Source organism: Elephas maximus, chromosome 1 (assembly GCF_024166365.1).
Source record: "Elephas maximus indicus isolate mEleMax1 chromosome 1, mEleMax1 primary haplotype, whole genome shotgun sequence".
In the NCBI taxonomy this organism is placed as follows: Eukaryota; Metazoa; Chordata; class Mammalia; order Proboscidea; family Elephantidae; genus Elephas; species Elephas maximus.
In genome coordinates this window covers 231,535,776-231,554,487 of record NC_064819.1, presented here as the reverse complement: position 1 = coordinate 231,554,487, position 18,712 = coordinate 231,535,776, and the positions used below count along the sequence as shown (strand labels likewise).

General features: G+C 40.4%; 1 protein-coding gene across 1 annotated transcript in view; it reads right to left on the bottom strand.

Moving 5' to 3' along the window:
• FNDC1 (fibronectin type III domain containing 1) overlaps positions 1-18,712 on the bottom strand; it is an 85,948-nt gene that overhangs the window by 24,062 nt on the left and 43,174 nt on the right. Inside the window, exons 11-13 of the mRNA XM_049904806.1 lie at positions 16,504-16,604; positions 14,379-14,490; positions 12,708-13,151 (exon numbers count right to left, since the gene is read on the bottom strand). Coding sequence (XP_049760763.1) covers positions 12,708-13,151; positions 14,379-14,490; positions 16,504-16,604 — 657 coding nt within the window. The remainder of the gene's footprint in view (positions 1-12,707; positions 13,152-14,378; positions 14,491-16,503; positions 16,605-18,712) is intronic.

Genomic DNA, 18,712 nt, shown 5'->3' with positions numbered 1-18,712 from the left:
GGTGGTGCAGTGGTTAAAAGCTTGGCTGCTAACCAAAAGGTTGGCAGTTTGAATCCACCAGCAATGGGTTTGGTGTATATATATATATACGGCTTCTCTCTGTGTGTGTACATATATATACATACACATACACACATACATATATACACACACACATAGAGAGGGAAGACAGAGATGGGGGAGGGAGAGATCCAGAACAGCACAGAGACAGAGGGAAAAAGAAAGAGTTGTAAATGCGACAACACATCAAAAACAAGCATATAAATAAGCATTCATGTCTACGGCAATAAACATACAAGTATGCCATCCACAACAAATGAAATACTGGTTGAATTACTGTAATGACTGAATGACTCAAGATTATTCCTAGGGCATGATTTTAAAGCAGTGTTTTAAAGGAAAAGAGGAGCATGATTTGACCAGGGGAGCCAAAACTTCGAGATTTGAAATATAATTTTAAAAAATGGAGGGCTATGCACCCTGCCCATCTCCTGCCAGAAAGACCACTTGCACACCCCTCTGCTGAACACCCATCCCTTCCCAGCTAAAGAGAGCGCCTTCACACCCTGGCCACTTGCCCCACCCCTTCCCCACCAGAGAGAGCCCATGCGTGACCCCTGGTCTCCCGCCCTGCCCCACCACCACTGAAGAAAGTGCCTGCATGACTCCTGGCCTCCCATCCCACCTTACCCTCAACCAGAGAGAACATCTATATGATCCCCAGTCTCCCACTAAACCCCCACTAGGGAAAGTACATGCTTGAGCCCCAGTCATCTGCTCTACCCCTCCCCCAGCAAAGGGAGTGCCTGTGCACCCCCTGACCGACTGCACTGCCCCTCTCCCGATGAGGAGAACACCTGCATGTCCCCTGGCTGAGCACCCCACCTACCCCAATGGAGGGAGTGCCTCAGTGCTCCCTGGATATCTGCCTTGCTCTTTGCCCATCCCCCACCCACCTAGTGAGTGGCTATGAGCATTCCTGTACTGCCAGATAGCACCTGCCCAGTATGCCCTCAGCCTTCACACATGTACAGTGAACAGCGACAAGGGCTCGCCCAACACACCATTGCCCTGTCCAACCGGGAACAGGAAGTGCACACCCCCATGCCACCAAATGAGTGATCACCAAAGCACACCCAATCTGCCCACATTACAAACCAAAAACAAATCATAAATAAATAAAACAACACCTTAATGCCTTGGAGACAGCAGACAATATCAAATAATATAAAGAAACAAGAAAAAATGACTCAACAAAATTACAAAAATAAAGGGGTAGAAAACCTTCCGGAGGAAGAGATATTAATGGAACTGCCTGATAAGGAATTCAAAAGGCTTATATATAGGATCATCAGAGGGATCAAGAAAAACACAGACAAAACCCTAAAGAATGTTTTCCTGAATGGAAAACAATATAAGAACAAAAAAGACAAATTAAACAGATGACTAGAAATCATACAAAAACAGCAGCTAGAAATCCAGAAAATTAAGAATAAAATATCAGAAAGAGTTAACTCAATGGAAGGACACAGAGACAGAATTGAAACAAAGGAAAAAAGAATTATTGAAATAGAGGACAAATCCCTTGATAACAATTTGTTTGAGGAACAATCAGAAAAAAAGAATGACGAAAACCTAAGAGTTATGTGGGACACAATAAAGAGAAATAATTTAGAGGTGCTGGGAATCCAGAACATGAGAAGACAAAAAAAAAAAAAAAAAGCACAGAGGAGAGAATTTTTGAAGATTTTCTGGGGAAAAAAAAAAAATTCCCAATATCATGAAAGATGAGAAGATTTCCATCTAAGAAGCTCAACAAACCCCATACAGGATAGACTCCAGATGTCACCAAGACATATCATAATCAAACTTTCCAAGCCCAAAGACAAAGATAAAATTCTGAGAGCAGCTTGGGAAAAATGAAATATCACCTACAAAGAGACTCAATAACACCAAGCTCTGTTTTCTCAGCAGAGGCCATGCAGGCGTGAAGGCAATGGGATGACATATATAAAACCCTGAAAGAAAAGAATCACCAACCAAGAATTATATACCCAGCAAAAGTGTCTCTCAAATATGATGGTGAAATCAGGACATTCCCAGATAAAGAGAAATTGAGGGAATTTGTAAAAACCAGACTATCCTTACAATTAATATTAAAGGGAGTCCTTTGGATACAGAACCAATGACAGTAGACAACAACTGAGATTAAGACACATAACAGTATCATCCAGATGTCAACCCAGATAAAGAGTTCTCACAAGTAAAGTAAAGCTACAGAACCAAAAACAGGGAACCAGACATATCAATCAGAAATTGACAACTTCAAAACAAAAAGGGGGAATAAATGGTGTAGTTACAGAACTTCCATGTGGAGAGAAAGTCAAGATGGTATCTAAAAATAACAGACTGTTTTAAACATAGGATGAAAAAGTAAACCTCACAGTAATGACAAAGAAAATTAACAAACCTAAAACCGTGGTGGCATAAGAGCTATGGCTGCTAACCAAAAGGTCAGCAGTTCAAATCCACCAAGCACTCCTTGGAAACTCTATGGGGCAGTTTTACTCCGTTCTATAGTGTTGCTATGGGTCAGAATCAACTCAATGGCAACAGGTTTTTTGTTTTGTTTTACCCAGCAAAATGAAAAAGACTCATTAAACACAAAATTGACAAAAATGAAGTAAATGAAAAGACAATCCATGAAAAAAAGAAAGTACAGAAAATTAAGCAAGACAAAGAAACTGTCAGCAACACACACACACACACACACACACACACAAAGCATAACAAGACGACAGCAGTAAATTCATATCTATCAATAATCTCACTGAATATAAATAGGTTAAACACACCAGTCAAGAGACACATAGTGGCAGAATGGATTAAGAAATATGACCCATCAATATGCTGCCTAGAAGATACATACCTTACACACAAAGACATTAAAAGGTTAAAAATCAAAGAATGGAAAAAATGCAAACAGCAACCAAAAGAGAGCAGGAGTGGCAATGTTAATCTCTGATAACATAGACTTTAAATCAAATTCCATCATAAGAGAGAAGGAAGGACATTATATAATGATTAAGAGATCAATCCACTAAGAGGACATAACCATGATAAATATCTATGCACCAAACGACAGAGCTCCAAAATACATTTAAAAAACGCCAACGAAAATGAAAAGAGAAATATGCTATTCTAAAATAACAGTAGGAGACTTTAACACACCACTTTCAACGATGGACAGAGCAACTAGAGAAACTCAACAAAGATACAGAAGATTTAAATAACACAATGATCCAACTTGACCTCATAGACATATACAGAGCACTCTACCCAAGAGCAGCACAGGACACATTCTCCTCAGTGCACATGGATTGTTCTCTAAAATAGACCATATCCTAGGTCACAAAGCAAACCTGAATAAATTTAAAAATGTGAAAATAATACAAAGCATCTTCTTAGATCACAATGCTATAAAATTAGAAATCAATAACAGGAAGAACAAGGAAAAAAAAGTCAAATACTAGGAAAGTGAACAACACCATGCTTTAAAACTACTGGGTATTAGGAAAAATTAAGAATGAAATTAAAAAACCCCTAGAATCAAATGAGGATGAAAATACAACATACCAAAACCTTCGGGACACAGCAAAAGCCATGCTCAGGGGCCAATTTTTATAGCAATAAATGCACACATCAAAAAGAAGGCCCAAAATCAATACCTTAAACCCACAACTTGAACAAATAGAAAAAGAGCAGCAAAAGAAGCTCAAAGAGAGTGGCAGAATGGATTAAAAAACATGACCCATCAGTACACTGCCTAGAAAAGACACAACTTAGACACAAAGACATAAAGAGCTTAAAAATGAAAGGACAGAAAAAATTTATCAAGCAAACACTAACCAAGAAAAAGGAAATGATAAAGATGAGAGCAGAAATAAATGAAAGATAAAAACAATTGAAACAACCAACAAGACTAGAAGCTGGTTCTTTGAAAGGATCAATAAAATAAATCAACAAACCACTGGCCAAATGGACAAAAGAAAGATAGAAGAAGCAATAACCCAAATAAGAAACGAGATGGACGATATCACAACAGAATCAACTGAAATGAAAAGGACCATAACAGAATACTCTGAAAAATTATACTCCAACAAATTTGAAAACCTAGAGAAAGTGGACAATTTCCTAGAAACACACTACCTACCTAAACTAACACAAACTGAGGTAGAAAATCTGTTCTATGGATCTTGGCTGAAAGCAGAGTGTATCAGAAAGATGCTTACCTGTGTTTTATTGATGATGCAAGGGCATTCAATTGTGTGGATCATAATAAATTATGGATAACATTGCGAAGAATGGGAATTCCAGAACACTTAATCACGCTCATGAGGAGCCTGTACATAGACCAAGAGGCAGATGTTTGAACTAAAAAGGGGATGCTGAGTGGGTTAAAGTCAGGAAAGGTGTGCTTCAGGGTTGTATCCTTTTACCATTCTTATTCCATCTGTATGCTGAGCAAATAATTCAAGAAGCTGGACTATATGAAGAAGAACAGGGCATCAGGATTGGAGGAAGGCTCATTAACAACTTGCAATATGTAGATGACACAACCTTGTTTGCTGAAAGCGAAGACTTTTGAAGCACTAACTGATGAAGATCAAAGACCACAGCCTTCAGTATGGATTACATCCCAACATAAAGAAAACAAAAATCCATACAAATGGACCAGTAAGTACCATCAAGATAAATGGAGAAAATATTGAAGTTGTCAAGGATTTCATTTTACTTGGATCCATAATCAACACCCATGGAAGCGGCAGTCAGGAAATCAAAAGACCCATTGCACTGGGCAAATCTACTGCAAAAGGCCTCTTTAAAGTGTTGAAAAGCAAAGATGTCAGTTTAAGGACTAAGGTGTGCCTGACTCAAGCCATGGTGTTTTAAATCACCTGATATGCATGGGAAAGCTGGACAATGAACAAGGAATACCTAAGAAGAATTGATGCCTTTGAGTTGTGGTGCTGGCGAAGAATACTGAACATACCACAGACTGCCAGATGAACAAACAAATCTGTCTTGGAAGAAGTAATGCCAGAATGCTCCTTAGGAAGCAACGGTGGCGAGACTTCGTCTCACATACTTTAGACATTAAATCAGGAGGGACTAGTCCCTGCAGAAGGACACACGGAGAAGGAGAGTCAGCAAAAAAGAGGAAGATGATCAAGGAAATGGATTGACACAGTGACTGTAACAATGGGCTCAAGCATAACAATGATTGTGAGGATGGAACAGGACCAGGCAGTATTTCGTTGTTTTGTACACAGAGTCTCTATGGGTTGGAATCAACTCAAGGGCAACTAACAACGACAACAACAGGGACATAAAAGACCTATACAAAGAAATCTACAAAACCCTACTGCGAGAAACTAGAAGAGACCTACATAAATGGAAAAACATACCATGCTCAAGGATAGGAAAACTTAACATTGTAAGGATGTCAATGCTACCTAAAACAATCTATAGATACAATGCAATCCCAATGCAAATTCCAACAACATTCTTTAACAAGATGGCAAAAGTAATCACCCACTTTATATGGAAAAGAACAAGTCCCTGAATAAGTGAAACATTACTGAAAAAGAAGAACAAAGTAGGAGGCCTCACACTACCAGATCTCAGAACAAACTATATAGCTACGGTAGCCAAAACAGCCTGTTACTGGTACAAAAACAGACACATAGACCAATGGAACAAAATTGAGAATCCAGAAATAAATCCATCCACCTGATCTTCAACAAACAGTCGAAGTCCATTAAATTGAGAATAGTTAGTTTCTTCAAATGGTGCTGGCAAAACTGGATAACCATTTGCAGAAAATGAAACAGGATCCACACCTCACTCCATACACAAAAACTAACTCAAATGGATCAAAGACCTAAATGTAAAACCTAAAATTATAAAGTTCATGAAAGAAAACACAGGGACAATGCTAGGGGCCCTAATTTACAGCATAAATAGAATATCAAGCATAACTAAAAATGCACAAGCTCCAGAAAGTAAACTGGTTAACTGGGACCTCTTGAAAATTAAATACTTATGCTCATCGAAATACTTTTCCATGAGAGTAGAAGAACCTGCAGACTGGGAAAAAAATCTTTGGCAATGACATATCTGACAAAGGTTTAATCCCTAAAATATACAGAAAACTTCAACAACTCAACAATAAAAAGACAAGCAACCCAATCACGAAATGGACAAAGGATATTACAGACACTTCATCAAGGAAGACGTGCCGGGGGCCGACAAATACATGAAAAGATGCTTGCCATAATTAGCTATTACCAAAACCAACCAAACCCATTGCCATCGAGTCAATTCCAACCCAGAGTGAATCAATGGGTCACTATGATTAAACCATGATTAGATACCATCTCACCCCTGCAAGAATGGACTGATGAAAAATTCAGAAAACAATAAATGCTGGGGAGGTTGTGTGGAGACTGGAATGTTCATACACCGCTGGTGGGAATGTAAAATGGTACAACCACTATGGAAAATGACTCAGCGCTTCCTTAAAAACCTAGAAATAGAAATGCCATACGATCCCTCTATCCCACTCCGAGGAACATATCCTAGAGAAATAAGAGCCGTCACATGAATAGGCATGTGTACACCCTAAGTATCCATCAACAGATGGATGGATAAACAGACTGTGGTACATACACATAATAAAGAACACAAAATATCTCACATAGATGCACAAAACATCTCACAACATGGATGAAACTGGAGGGCATTATGCCGAGTAAAATAAGTAAATCACAAAAGGGAAGATATTATATAAGACCACTATTATAAAAACTCAAGAAAAGGTTTACACACAGAAAGAAACAATCTTTCATGGTTACCAGAGAGGGGCGGGGTTGGGAGGGAAAATCACTGACTAGATTGTAGACAAGTGTTAACTTTGGTGAAGGGAAAGACAATGCACAATATAGGAGAAGTTGGCACAACCTGACCAAGGCAAAGGAAGGCATTTAGAGGAACACAAAACCCATTAGACAAAACCTGTTGCCGTCAAGTCGATTCTGACTCACAGGGACTCTATAGGTCAGAGTAGAACTGCCCTATAGCATTTCCAAGGAGTGGCTGGTGGATTAGAAGTGGCGACCTTTTTGGTTAGCAGCTGTAGCTCGCCATAGCTTTTAACCACTGCGCCACCAGGGCTCCAGAGGAACACAAGGTGGAGAAGGGGCAACCACTGTAAATACTATAGCATATACAACCCTACAACAACAGTAAAAGTAAATAATAACTTATAAGCAGACACATAGGCAGATACATATGCTAAATAGGGAAAGGAGGGCATATAGGAGTATACCCATGTACACATATAACCAAGAAAACCCAAAACCCATTGCCTTCAAGTCGATTCTGACTCATAGTGCCCTACAGGACACAGCAGAACTGTCCCAAGGGTTTCCAGGGAGTGCCTGGTGGATTCGAACTACCGACCTTTTGGTTAGCAGCCAAGCTATTAGCCACTGCACCACCAGGGCTTCATATATAGGTTAGGCTGTGGGTATCTTTACATATATATTTCTGAGTATAGTGTGTACATTCATATATATAATAGAGTACAAAGGAGGCACAGTCATATAAGCTTCCTAGACACATTCAAACACCTTGAGGGACTGAGTTACTGGGGTTGAGGGCTGAGAACCATAGTCTCGGGGGACATCTAGGTCAACAGGCATAACACAATTAATAAAGAAAACGTTCTACATCCAACTTTGGTGAGTAGTGTCTGGGGTCTTAAAAGCTTGCAAGTGGCCATCTAAGATACATCTATTGGTCCCATCCTGTCCAGAGCAAAGCAGAATTAAAAAAAAAAAAACCAAAGACATAAGGAAAATATTAGTTCAAAGGGCTTATGGACCACATGAACCACAGCCTCCACCAGCCTGAGCCCAGAAGAACTAGATGGTGCCCATTTATCACCATCAACAGCTCTGACAGGGGTCACAATAGAGGGTCTGAGACAGAGGGGGAGAAAAACATAAGACAAAGTTCAAATCCATAAAAAGGACCAGGCTTACTGGTCTCACAGAGTCTGGAGAAACCCCTGAGACTATGGCCCCCTGACACCCTTCTCACTCAGAACTGAAGGCACTCCCCAAAGTTTACCTTTCACCCAAAGACTAGACAGGCCTATAAAACAAACATAACACACAGGAAGAATGTGCTGCTTACATCAATCAAGTATACTAGGCCAAATGGGTAACACCTGCCCAAAAGTAAAGATGAGAAGGCAGGAAGGGACAGGAAAAGTAGACAAATGCCGCAGGCACCATTTCAGCTCAGTAATGAAGTCACTCCTGAAGTTCACCTTTCAGCCAAAGATTGAACAGGCCCATAAAATAAAACGAGACTAAAGGGGCACACTAGCCCTGGGGAAAGGACTAGAAGGCAGGTGGAAACAGGAAAGCTGGTACTGTGGAACCCAAGGCTGAGAAGGGAGAGTGTTGACATGTCGTGGGGCTGTTAACCAATGTCATAAAATAATATGTGTACTAACTGTTTAATGAGAAACTAGTTTGTTCTGTAAACCTTCATCTAAAGTACAATAATAAAACAAAAAAAAAAACTAGACACAGGGAACCCAGGGTGGAAAGGGGGAAAGTGCTGACACATTGCTGGAATGGCAACCAATGTCTCGGAACAATTCGTGTATAAATTTTTGAATGATAAACTAATTTGCTCTCTAGACTTTCACCTAACGCTCAATATAAAAAAAAAAAAGGCAAGACACCAGTCTTTTGAACCAGGGTTTCAAACAAGTTCATTCGGTTTGAACCCTTGCTGAGAATTCGCATTTGTAACAAGTTCCCAGGCGATGCTAAAAAACAAAAAACTGGAGGGCTATAAACACCATTTTAGGATTTTGCACATTGTGTAATAGAAGTGGTGGACAGGGTAGGGTGAGGAGAGGGGGGCTTGGCAGGGCAGGTACTGACTCATTGATCACTATTCCAGGTTCTAAAGCACAATCACTACACAGTAAACATCTCAGGCTTCTGAGCTGAAAAGTGCCACATCCAAAAGCTGCTGAGCAAAGGCTGAGTGTGTATATGTGCAGCCCAACATGTTTTATTATAAATTATGTACCAAACTATACTTAAAGCAAAAGAGAGCAAGCACAGGAGAAACGCACACCTGAGAGCGACAGAAGAGGAGAGACTCGCGGTTCAGGGTGGGCCTGCCGGATTGTGAGTGAGGAGACCAGGGGCGTCCCCTCTGCAGGGCTCAGAGCAGCTCTTACTGCAAGCATCTCTGCTCTGAGTACCATCATGCAGTCTGCACATGGAGGCCACAAAAAGACTTCACAAGGTCCCTGCATGGCGCAAACAGTTTGCACACATCTTCTAACGTATGTATCGCTTTTAAAGATGATCCATTTGGCTTTCTAACAAAAGGGTAACTGTTTTCAATCTCCTGTCATTTCAGATAGATTGTAAGCACCTTCAGGGGCAGCACCGTGTCACCCACTTTTCTGTATCTCCTGCAGGACCCAGTTTATGTGCGGTAAGTGATCAATGATCATCTGCTGATTTTATTTTACAAGATTTGAATGAAGCTGGAAAAACAAAAATGAGAGATACTCCACCCTCTTTAAATTACCACATGGGTTTTCTCAAAATGAAACCACTGTCCCAATGAAAACATTAATCAGTATTTATCAAATGAATATATTCAGTTCTAAATAAGGGTTTATCTGGACACAAAAATTGACCACGCTCACTTTCACTTTCAGAACTCATTAAAAAAAAAAAAAACACTTGTTGCAGTCGAATAGATTCCATCTCAAAGCAACCCTATAGGGACAGGGTAGAACTGCCCCATAGGGTTTCCAAGGAGCAGCTGGTGGATTTGAACTGCTAACCTTTTGGTTAGCAGCCGAACTCTTAACCACTGCACCACCAGGGCTCCATAAAGAGAAGTATAAAAGGTAACTATGTCAATATCATTAATCATCATGGAAATGCAAATCAAAACCACAACGAGATACCACTTCACACCCAGGATGGTTATAATCAAAAAGATGGAAAATAACTGCTGGTGAGAATGTGGAGAAATTGGAACTTTCGTGCATTGCTGGTAGAAATAAATGTAAATGGCACAGGTGATGTGGTAAACAGTTTGTTGTTTCCTCAAAAAGTTAACCAGAGAGGTTCCACGAGAGCCAGGAATTCCATTCCTAGGAATATACCCAAGAGAACTGAAGACCCATGTCCACACAAAACCTGTACACACATGTTCAGCTGATGAACGGATAAACCAAATGTGGTCTATCCATGCAGGGGAGTGTTATTTGGCCACAAAAAAGGAATAAAGTCCTGATATATGCTACAACGCGGACAAACCTTGAGAACATCACATAAAGTGAAAGAAGCCAGTCACAAAAGGCCACCTACTGTGTGATTCCATTTATAGGAAATGACCAGAACAGGCAAATTCATAGAGACAGAGAGTGATTAGCAGTTTCCAGGGGGTGGGGAAAGGGGGGAAAGAGGAATAACTGTTAAGGGATATGGAGTTTCTTTTGGGGGCAATGAGAATGTTCTGGAGATTTTCACATCTCTGTGAATATAATAAAAAACCACTCAATTGTACACTTTAAGAGGGTGAACTTTATGGTATGTGAATTATATCTCAATAAAGCTGTTATAAAAAATAAAAATAGCTCTGATTAGAATTAATAGAGTGAAGAAAATGTTTTTAAAAGTTAGTGAAGCAGCAGAAACTTTTAAAAAGTAAGATAGGCCACACAGAAGGATTTTTTACATACTGAACTATAGTACATTATAATACCATATGAGGATACATTTCCCTGCCAAATGTTATTCAACCCCCAAGGCTCTGTATTGATTTGTACTTATTTTCAAATTACAGACAAATTATAATAAATACCTAAATATTTCTTTGGCTTAGACTAGGGAATCAGAAAAATGGACAAGTAAAAAATACACACACAGAGAGAGAGAGAGAGAGAGATACACCCGTTGCTGTCAAGTCAGTTCCGACTCATAGCACCCCTACAGGATAGAGTAGAACTGCCCCATAGAGTTTCCAAGGAGCACCTGGTGGATTCGAACTGCAGACCTTTTGGTTAGTAGCCGTAGCATCTACCCACTATGTCATCAGGGTTTCCGAGAGAGATATATACATATGTATACCATGATTTGCTAAAAACAGAAGAAACAAAAAGAAAAATACTAATTTCCATGCCAAATAAAGTCCAAAAATACAAATGAAAACAACATGCTACAAGGCCTATCTAAAAGCAGACAAAATAAAATGGAAAACAATAATAATAGCAATAAAACCAAATCCAAAATAGTTACTCTTCTGTTTACAACCAATTATTAAGTAATTATCTGTTTTCATTATACTTCAGTTTCTAAAAACATAAATTAATGTATGCAGAAGTAAGAGGTCAAGGAAAGTAACACAATATTTTAACATCAGCAACTCAAAGGCAAATTCGCATTTGTACTCACCGGGTAAATCGATCGTGTGAGAATTTTCCTCGCAATGGTCGTCTTCCTCAGTGTGCGTGATCCTTGTTCTTTGGTGTGAATTTTTAGATATGTCAAGTTTTCCTGTTTATTTGGAATTTTTCCATGGAAAGATTAACTTCAAATAAAACTCTCATTTTAGATACAACATTCAAGTTCAAATTGATTGGGCTTATCACAGTGAACAATGCTGTGTAAAGATTCAAGGATGCAAATAACTCCTGAAATGAAGGGTCTTCACTCTGTCTGAGCTTAAAAAAGACAAGTCTCACATTCTACTGCACGTCAGCCTGGAGGAAAGAAGATGAATTTGTCTCCTCCAGGCAGTTTCCACTGGGGACTGGGCAGAAAAGAAGATAACTCCGCTCCACCAGGACCCGGGGAATGTGATCTAGCTTCCATAGGACGAGTGTGCACGTAGCTCTCGTAGGAAGACAGATGTCTCAGGCAGTAGGCTAGCCCTGCTTTGGTGTCCCAAAGCAGGAAACGTTGCACTCTTACCCAGTGTACAGCCCACGCTCCCAAGAGAAGCCCTGCCATGTGGAGGTTCACATTTTCCTGAGGAGGAGCTGTGGAACACCACCTTTCCTTGTCTACGTTGGTCAGAAATGCCTTCACCTGCCAAGTGTTCTTGGGAAACATGATTTTTCTTGGAGACTCACAATGATGCTATTCAACGATTTGAGCAGTCCAACAGTAAAATCGTCAGTCACAGAATCTTATTTAATATAACAACTACTAATCTACCAATATTCCATGGAACACACTTCAGGAAATGCTAGTTCAAACTAACAATGTACCGTGTTTCAGCTCAGTATTTGACCTGGACTGTGACAAGGGCTGCCGGATATAACACAGGACATACAGTGAAATTTGAATTTTAGATAAACAACAAATGCTTTTTTAGTGTAAGTATATCCCATGCGATATCTTTATTTGCTCAATCTGGCGATCCTGGTCGTAGCCCACGATTGTCAAAGATAAACCTTTGGGGTTGTAAGTGCTCCCGTTGTCATTTTGCTGGCCCAGTCCTTATTCCTTACATGCAGCCTTTGAAATCCTGCTCTGGAATGCAGAATGCTGGGTAAATGGGGTACCATTACAATGAAGACGGCTTACCTTCTTCAGGGTAGCACTCAGGGATCCCATTGGAGCCCATTATCCAGTTGCCATTTTCGTCAAGCTGTTCCACAGTGCCAGGGGGACAGGTGGGGACTGGGGTGGTGGGCTCAGGGGTGGTGGTGGTGGTCTGTGTGGTGGTCCGGATTGTTGTCCTTGGGCGTGTGGTGGTGGTCATCCGGCGGGTGGTAGTGGTTGTCCGCCGGGTGGTGGTCGTCGTGGGTCGTGGGGTTGTAGTAGTAGGCAGAGGGGTGGTAGTAGTGGTGGGCCGCACAGTTGTGGAGGGGGCACGGGTGGTTGTTTTGACAACCTCCAGGCCCACTAGGGGCTTCCCTCCAAGGCTTAAAATGGGCTTCTCTGGGGCACTGGCCACAGGTTTGCCATGCCGCCCCTGCCCAAAGAGGGGGAGGCCATCAGGGCTCACCACAGGGGTCCCTTCCAGATCTGGGGAAAAAAAAAAAAAAAAAACCTATGCAACACAGGAGATAATTCAGGAAATGAAAAACAAGTGGGAAGTGTCTTCTCAAAGCATATGTGTTAGCATGTTTTAATCAGTCAAAGGCAAAGAAATAATCAAAAGGATATCAGCTGAGATAGCAATATCCACTGCTTCCAGAAACTTCTGGGTTTATTATATTGTCCATTACTCTATATTACCTTATATAAGTATATGAATATTTCATCTGCATGCCCCATTACCCCAAGAAAACTCACAGTCTCCCGTTGTTGTTGTGTGCCCTCTAACCTATTCTGACTCCTAGTGACCCTTATAGGACAGAGCAGAACCGCCCCATAGGGTATCCTAGGCTGTAATCTTTATGGGAGCGGATCACCAGGTCTTTTCTCCCACGATGTGTTTGAACTGCCAGTCTTTCAGCTAGTAGTGAAGCGCTTAACCATTGCACCACCCAGGGACTTCCAGTCTCAGTTAGGGAATGTAATTCTTTCCTGTTCCCTCCTCCAACACCTAAGGAGGAAAAACGTTACTTCAGAGCAGGGATGGGAAACTTTTTCCGTAAAGGGCCTGAGAGTAAATATTTTAGGACCAGATGATCTCCGTTATAACTATTCAACCTACATCTATAGTGCTTAAGAAGCTATTAACAATAAATACGTCAACAAGGGTTTCTATGTCTCAGTAGAACTTTATTTTTGTATACTAAAATTTGAATTCCATAAAATTTTCAGGTGTCACAAAATACTATTTTTTTTTCCAATTTTTCCCCCAATCATTTAAAAATGTAAAAACTATCCTTAGCTCATGGGCCATACAAAGACGGCAGGCCAGATTTGGTCTGTAGCCTTTAGTTTGCTGACCCCTGCCCTAGGCTGCTTGATTTCAAGAACATAAGAGAAAGTCACATGTTTTACAGAGTGCAATCTGTAGGAAGAATATACCTAAAGTCATATCAGGGCAAACACTAAGTTCTGCCTCTCTTGAGGCACTCCTCTCCATAGGGCTAAAAGTTATGGGACAAAGGCAACCGTTAAGAGAGGAAGAAGAGGAAAAGGAGGAAGAGGAGGGGAAACAAGAAGAAGGGAGAGAAGGAGAAGGAAGTGGGGTGAAAGGAGGAGGAGGGGGAGAAGGAGAAGAAGGAGGAAGAGGGAGGGAATTCTTATTCTACAGCTAATTCAATACATTTTTGTTACTTGAAAACCGTTCTAACTTACCCACAATGGTCCGTCCATCTCCTCCTAGTTTAACCCGAAGAGGATTCCCCTGTGAGTCTTGGAGGTACCTTCCTTCTGCATTTAGCACTAACCCACGATCAAGGTCCACGACCTAGATCCACGGCAGAGATTAAAGAACATATTGGGCATCATTAATCCACCTACCTACACATGTGCGTGACGCTTCCACAGAAGGAAACCGTCGTGTGAGTAGTAACACTTGTGTTACTGCCCTTCATAATGTTTAAAAATAATAAAGTACAAAATAATCATATTTCGTATTATAATTTCTTAACCCATACAACATGGAGATTGTTTTAAGTTCTCAGATATATGAAGGATGTTCAAAATATTTTTTTTGACCATTTTGTGCATTGTGTCTTATGCTGAAATTAGGAAATGGCCTATCAGCTGGGGGAACAGTTTAAATAAATATGGTACATTCACACAATAGACACGCAGACAAAAAAAGGGGTGCGGAAATCCCACAGAGTGGCATGTACTGACATGCTGAAGAGAAAACTTAGATTATAAGAATGATATTTTTCAAAAATAAAATCTATCCATTTTGTACATAAACTTAAAACTGCAGAGAAAGAACAGTCCAGGAGGATATACCCCAAACCACTGACAGCGGTTACCTCTGAGAAGTGGTTTGGGGTCAGGGATGCTTATTTTCTTTTTTATATGTTTCTGAATTGCTTTAACTTCTTGCCATGAACATGTACAATCGCTATTATATTAAAAACATGAAATGTTTCCACTTTGCTGTGAATGTTAAAATTCAAAGTGGCTGTAACATAAACAATTTAATTTTTAATTAAATGGAGCCCTGATGGTACACTGATTAAAGACCTAAAGCTGCTAACCAAAAGGTCTGTGGTTCGAATCCACCAGCTGCTCCTTGGAAGTCCTATGGAGCAGTTCTAGTCTGTCCTATAGGGTTGCTATGAGTCAGAATCGACTCAGCGGCAACGGGTTTTAATATAGTAAATATAGTACGCATGCAAAAATTTCATACTCTTTGGAATTATAAGCTTGAAGAGACCTATTATTATTTCTGGTATCTGAGGAACCCCTTCAAGCAGGCCACTTTGCTAAGTGCTAGGTTCGTGATTAAAATAAAATTTATTTATATAAACTCCGCTTTTGAAATCCACTCTCATACTGAATCAATTCAAAATTATTTACTGTGACATTTTGCTTTAGTATGTATTCTTCCTATTATAAATTTCTGATCCTTTGAAAAGTACATTAAAGGACTTCATGAAGTTTTCAGATTACCTGTGCTACAGGGTCGCTGTGAGTCAGAGCCCACTTGATGTCACACAACAACAATACCTGAAAATTTCGTGAAAATCTTTACTATCCTAAACCATACTCACATAAATGAGACATTTTGACTGGAAATTCTACCATTAATCATTTTTTGGCTCTTTGAAAAAAATATTTTAAATCCATGAAAGTTGTAAAGCTACGTGTTTTGCTCGTTACCCTCAACCCAACAAAAATCTCAAAACATTTATCTTAACCTCAGGTAAAGTTGTTTAGTTTAAACACAAAGTACTAATACATGTTTTTTATTTTAGTCCAACAACAGCTGTTGGAAGATTCAAAAGGTGATCGGATCAAAATTGCCTATTAGATTCAGGGTTGGTTGGTTTTCATCCTGCTTCCTTTCACAGGGGATTTGAGCCAATTTACAGAAAATATTTCAGATTAAAATTTAATCAAACAATAACCAAAAAATAAAAACAAAACAAAGCTATCAGCACCAGGAAGATATAAGGTCTCTCGTGAGGCCTTTTATCAGGTTCTCCGTAATTGCTCTGGTTGGCCCACAAATTTGTTTGAACCTCCTAGCAGATAAGGTAAAGAGGAATCAGGCCCAGGCCTTCTCTCATTAGCTCTTAGAAGAAAACACACTAGTTACACAAGAGAACCAAATAATTTTCTGGGGACCGAAAGAAATGAAATACAAGGATCTTCACATAGGAGTGGTTAAGACTAGAGGGGGAAAAAAAAGAAGAAGAAAGACCACTTTATTCATTGTTACACAGTGTCCACCATTTTTCTCTTTCCAACAGCATCAAGCCAATGGTATGCATAAAGAAGTTTACCCTACCCACTTTGTTCCTTGAGGGCCATTGATAATTCTTTGTCCACTTAGTTTTCCATTGCTACCAGGAAGAACGTTCCCATCTATGCTTGGTCTGCCATTATAACCTACGCAGAACAAAAAAATAATAGAGCCTGGTGAATTCAGCATTCCTGGGGAGTCGGCTTCCTACCAAAATATAAGCAGTGACACATCATTTCAAATGGACACGTTAAAGAGAGTTTTAAACCAACAGTTCACATATATTACGTAACGACAGTCTTAAATTGAGACTTCTACATGGCAAGCATGAATGGCTTTTAAAAGTACAGTAAAGTCATAGCTTCCTGATAATACTGAGGCAATGAGATTGATCCGTGTAAGTAAATTTTCCAGGTAAGTTTTAAGACCCTAGTAGCTGCAGCTTTATTTTAGCCAGTTGAAAGTTGGAGGGAGGGAGGGTTGGAAGGATGGAGAAAACCCCCTCTAAAATGTCCTGGATGCTTTTCTGCTCTTCTTAGCAGATGACAGTAAACACAACAATTATTTCTAGCTGTCTGAGGTCACAACCATCAATCATCCTGTGTAAATGAACAGTGGATATCAAAGCTCACTGACCTCTGTGTGGCTGCTTGAGAAGTGTTTGCTAAGAGGAACGGTTTGCCCTTGACTACTAACCTGAAGGTTGGCAGTTTGTACCCACCCAGCAGTGCCTCCGAAGAAAGGCCCAGTGATCATCTATAAAGATTACACCCAAGAAAACCCTACGGAGCAGCTCTACTTTGTAACACATGAGGTCACCGTGAGTCGGGGTCGATCTGACAGCAAAGGGTTTCGTTTGGTTTGGTTAGCAAGTAAACAGGTCCAGTCCACTATCCTTTCAGCTGTTCTGATTCTGTCTCCTTCACTTGCCTTTCTCTTCACCTCCTGCCATTTCTGATCAGCTACAGTTGGTGGTCTCAGCTGGGAGGTCTCTAAGGTCCAGCCTTGCCCACTGGATAGGGTGCTTCAGCTTTCTGACAACTATTTGCAGGTCAGAGACTTATTTCTCTCACTCATTCTTTTATTCATTAAATATTTACCAAGCTCCTACCAAATACAAGGGACTGTGAGTTTTACATCTGTTATTAAGGTCTTAGTTTTCCCTGAGTGTTGCATACAGTTAACATTCTCAGTTAACTGAAATGTTGGAGGTTCGAGTCTACTCAAGTGCCTTGGAAGAAAGGCCTGGCAATCTACTTCCAAAAAATCAGTCATTGAAAACCCTACAGAGCTCGATTCTACTCTGACACACATGGGTTTGCCGTGACTCTGAATCAACTCCATGGCAGCTGGTTAGGTTTGCTTAAATATGTTAATGGAGAACCAACCTCCACATGAGGCATTGGTCTATACATCTGTAAAAATGTACACTGGGATAAAATAATACACCGCACAGATCAACACATGCTAATACTTTCATTTGGGAATGTGTTACTAAGCATCAGTACATGCAAGGAGAGTGCAAGGTGCCACTTAACTAAATGCAGATCTAAGATAAGTACCTTAGCCCCTGCTCTGGGGTCCACATAGACACCAGTTCATAGCTGCCTACTTTCTGTCTGTTCTCTGTTACAGAAATGTAAGTGAGGCACAGGTCTGCTTGTCACTCCTCCTTGTGACTCATCTTTCACATGTATTTTTCTGGTTTTAATCAGCATTCACTGATTGCAATGTCTAAGCAATTCATGCCCAAGACGGTAGTCTGTCCCAGAGTTTGCTCAGCTGAGGGTTTTCATGCAGAATCAGCAAGAACAGGACGGAGCCTCAAGATCTAATCAATGACTGTAAAAAAAAATTCCTTAAATACAGGCTGGCTGGCTCCTGAACAACTAACTAAAATGACAGAGACACAGAAATCTGTGAACTAAAAATAGCCTGAGATACAAAAACCTGAGTTTGGCATAGTGGCTGTGACACATTTTCAGAGATTAAGAACACATGTTAAGGAGCTCTGGTAGTACATCAGTTAAGCGCTCAGCCGCTAACCGAAAGGTCAGCAGTTTGAACCCACCAGCCACTCGGGCAGGAGAAAGACCTGGCAATCTGTTCTAGAGATTACAGCCTAGGAAACCCTAGGGGGCAGTTCTGCTCTGTCATACGGGGTCACTATGAGTTGGAATCGACTGGATGGCACCTGACAACGCCACAAGAACATCTGTTAAGGAATTCAGTGAGGCAGTGTGGGACTGTGCAA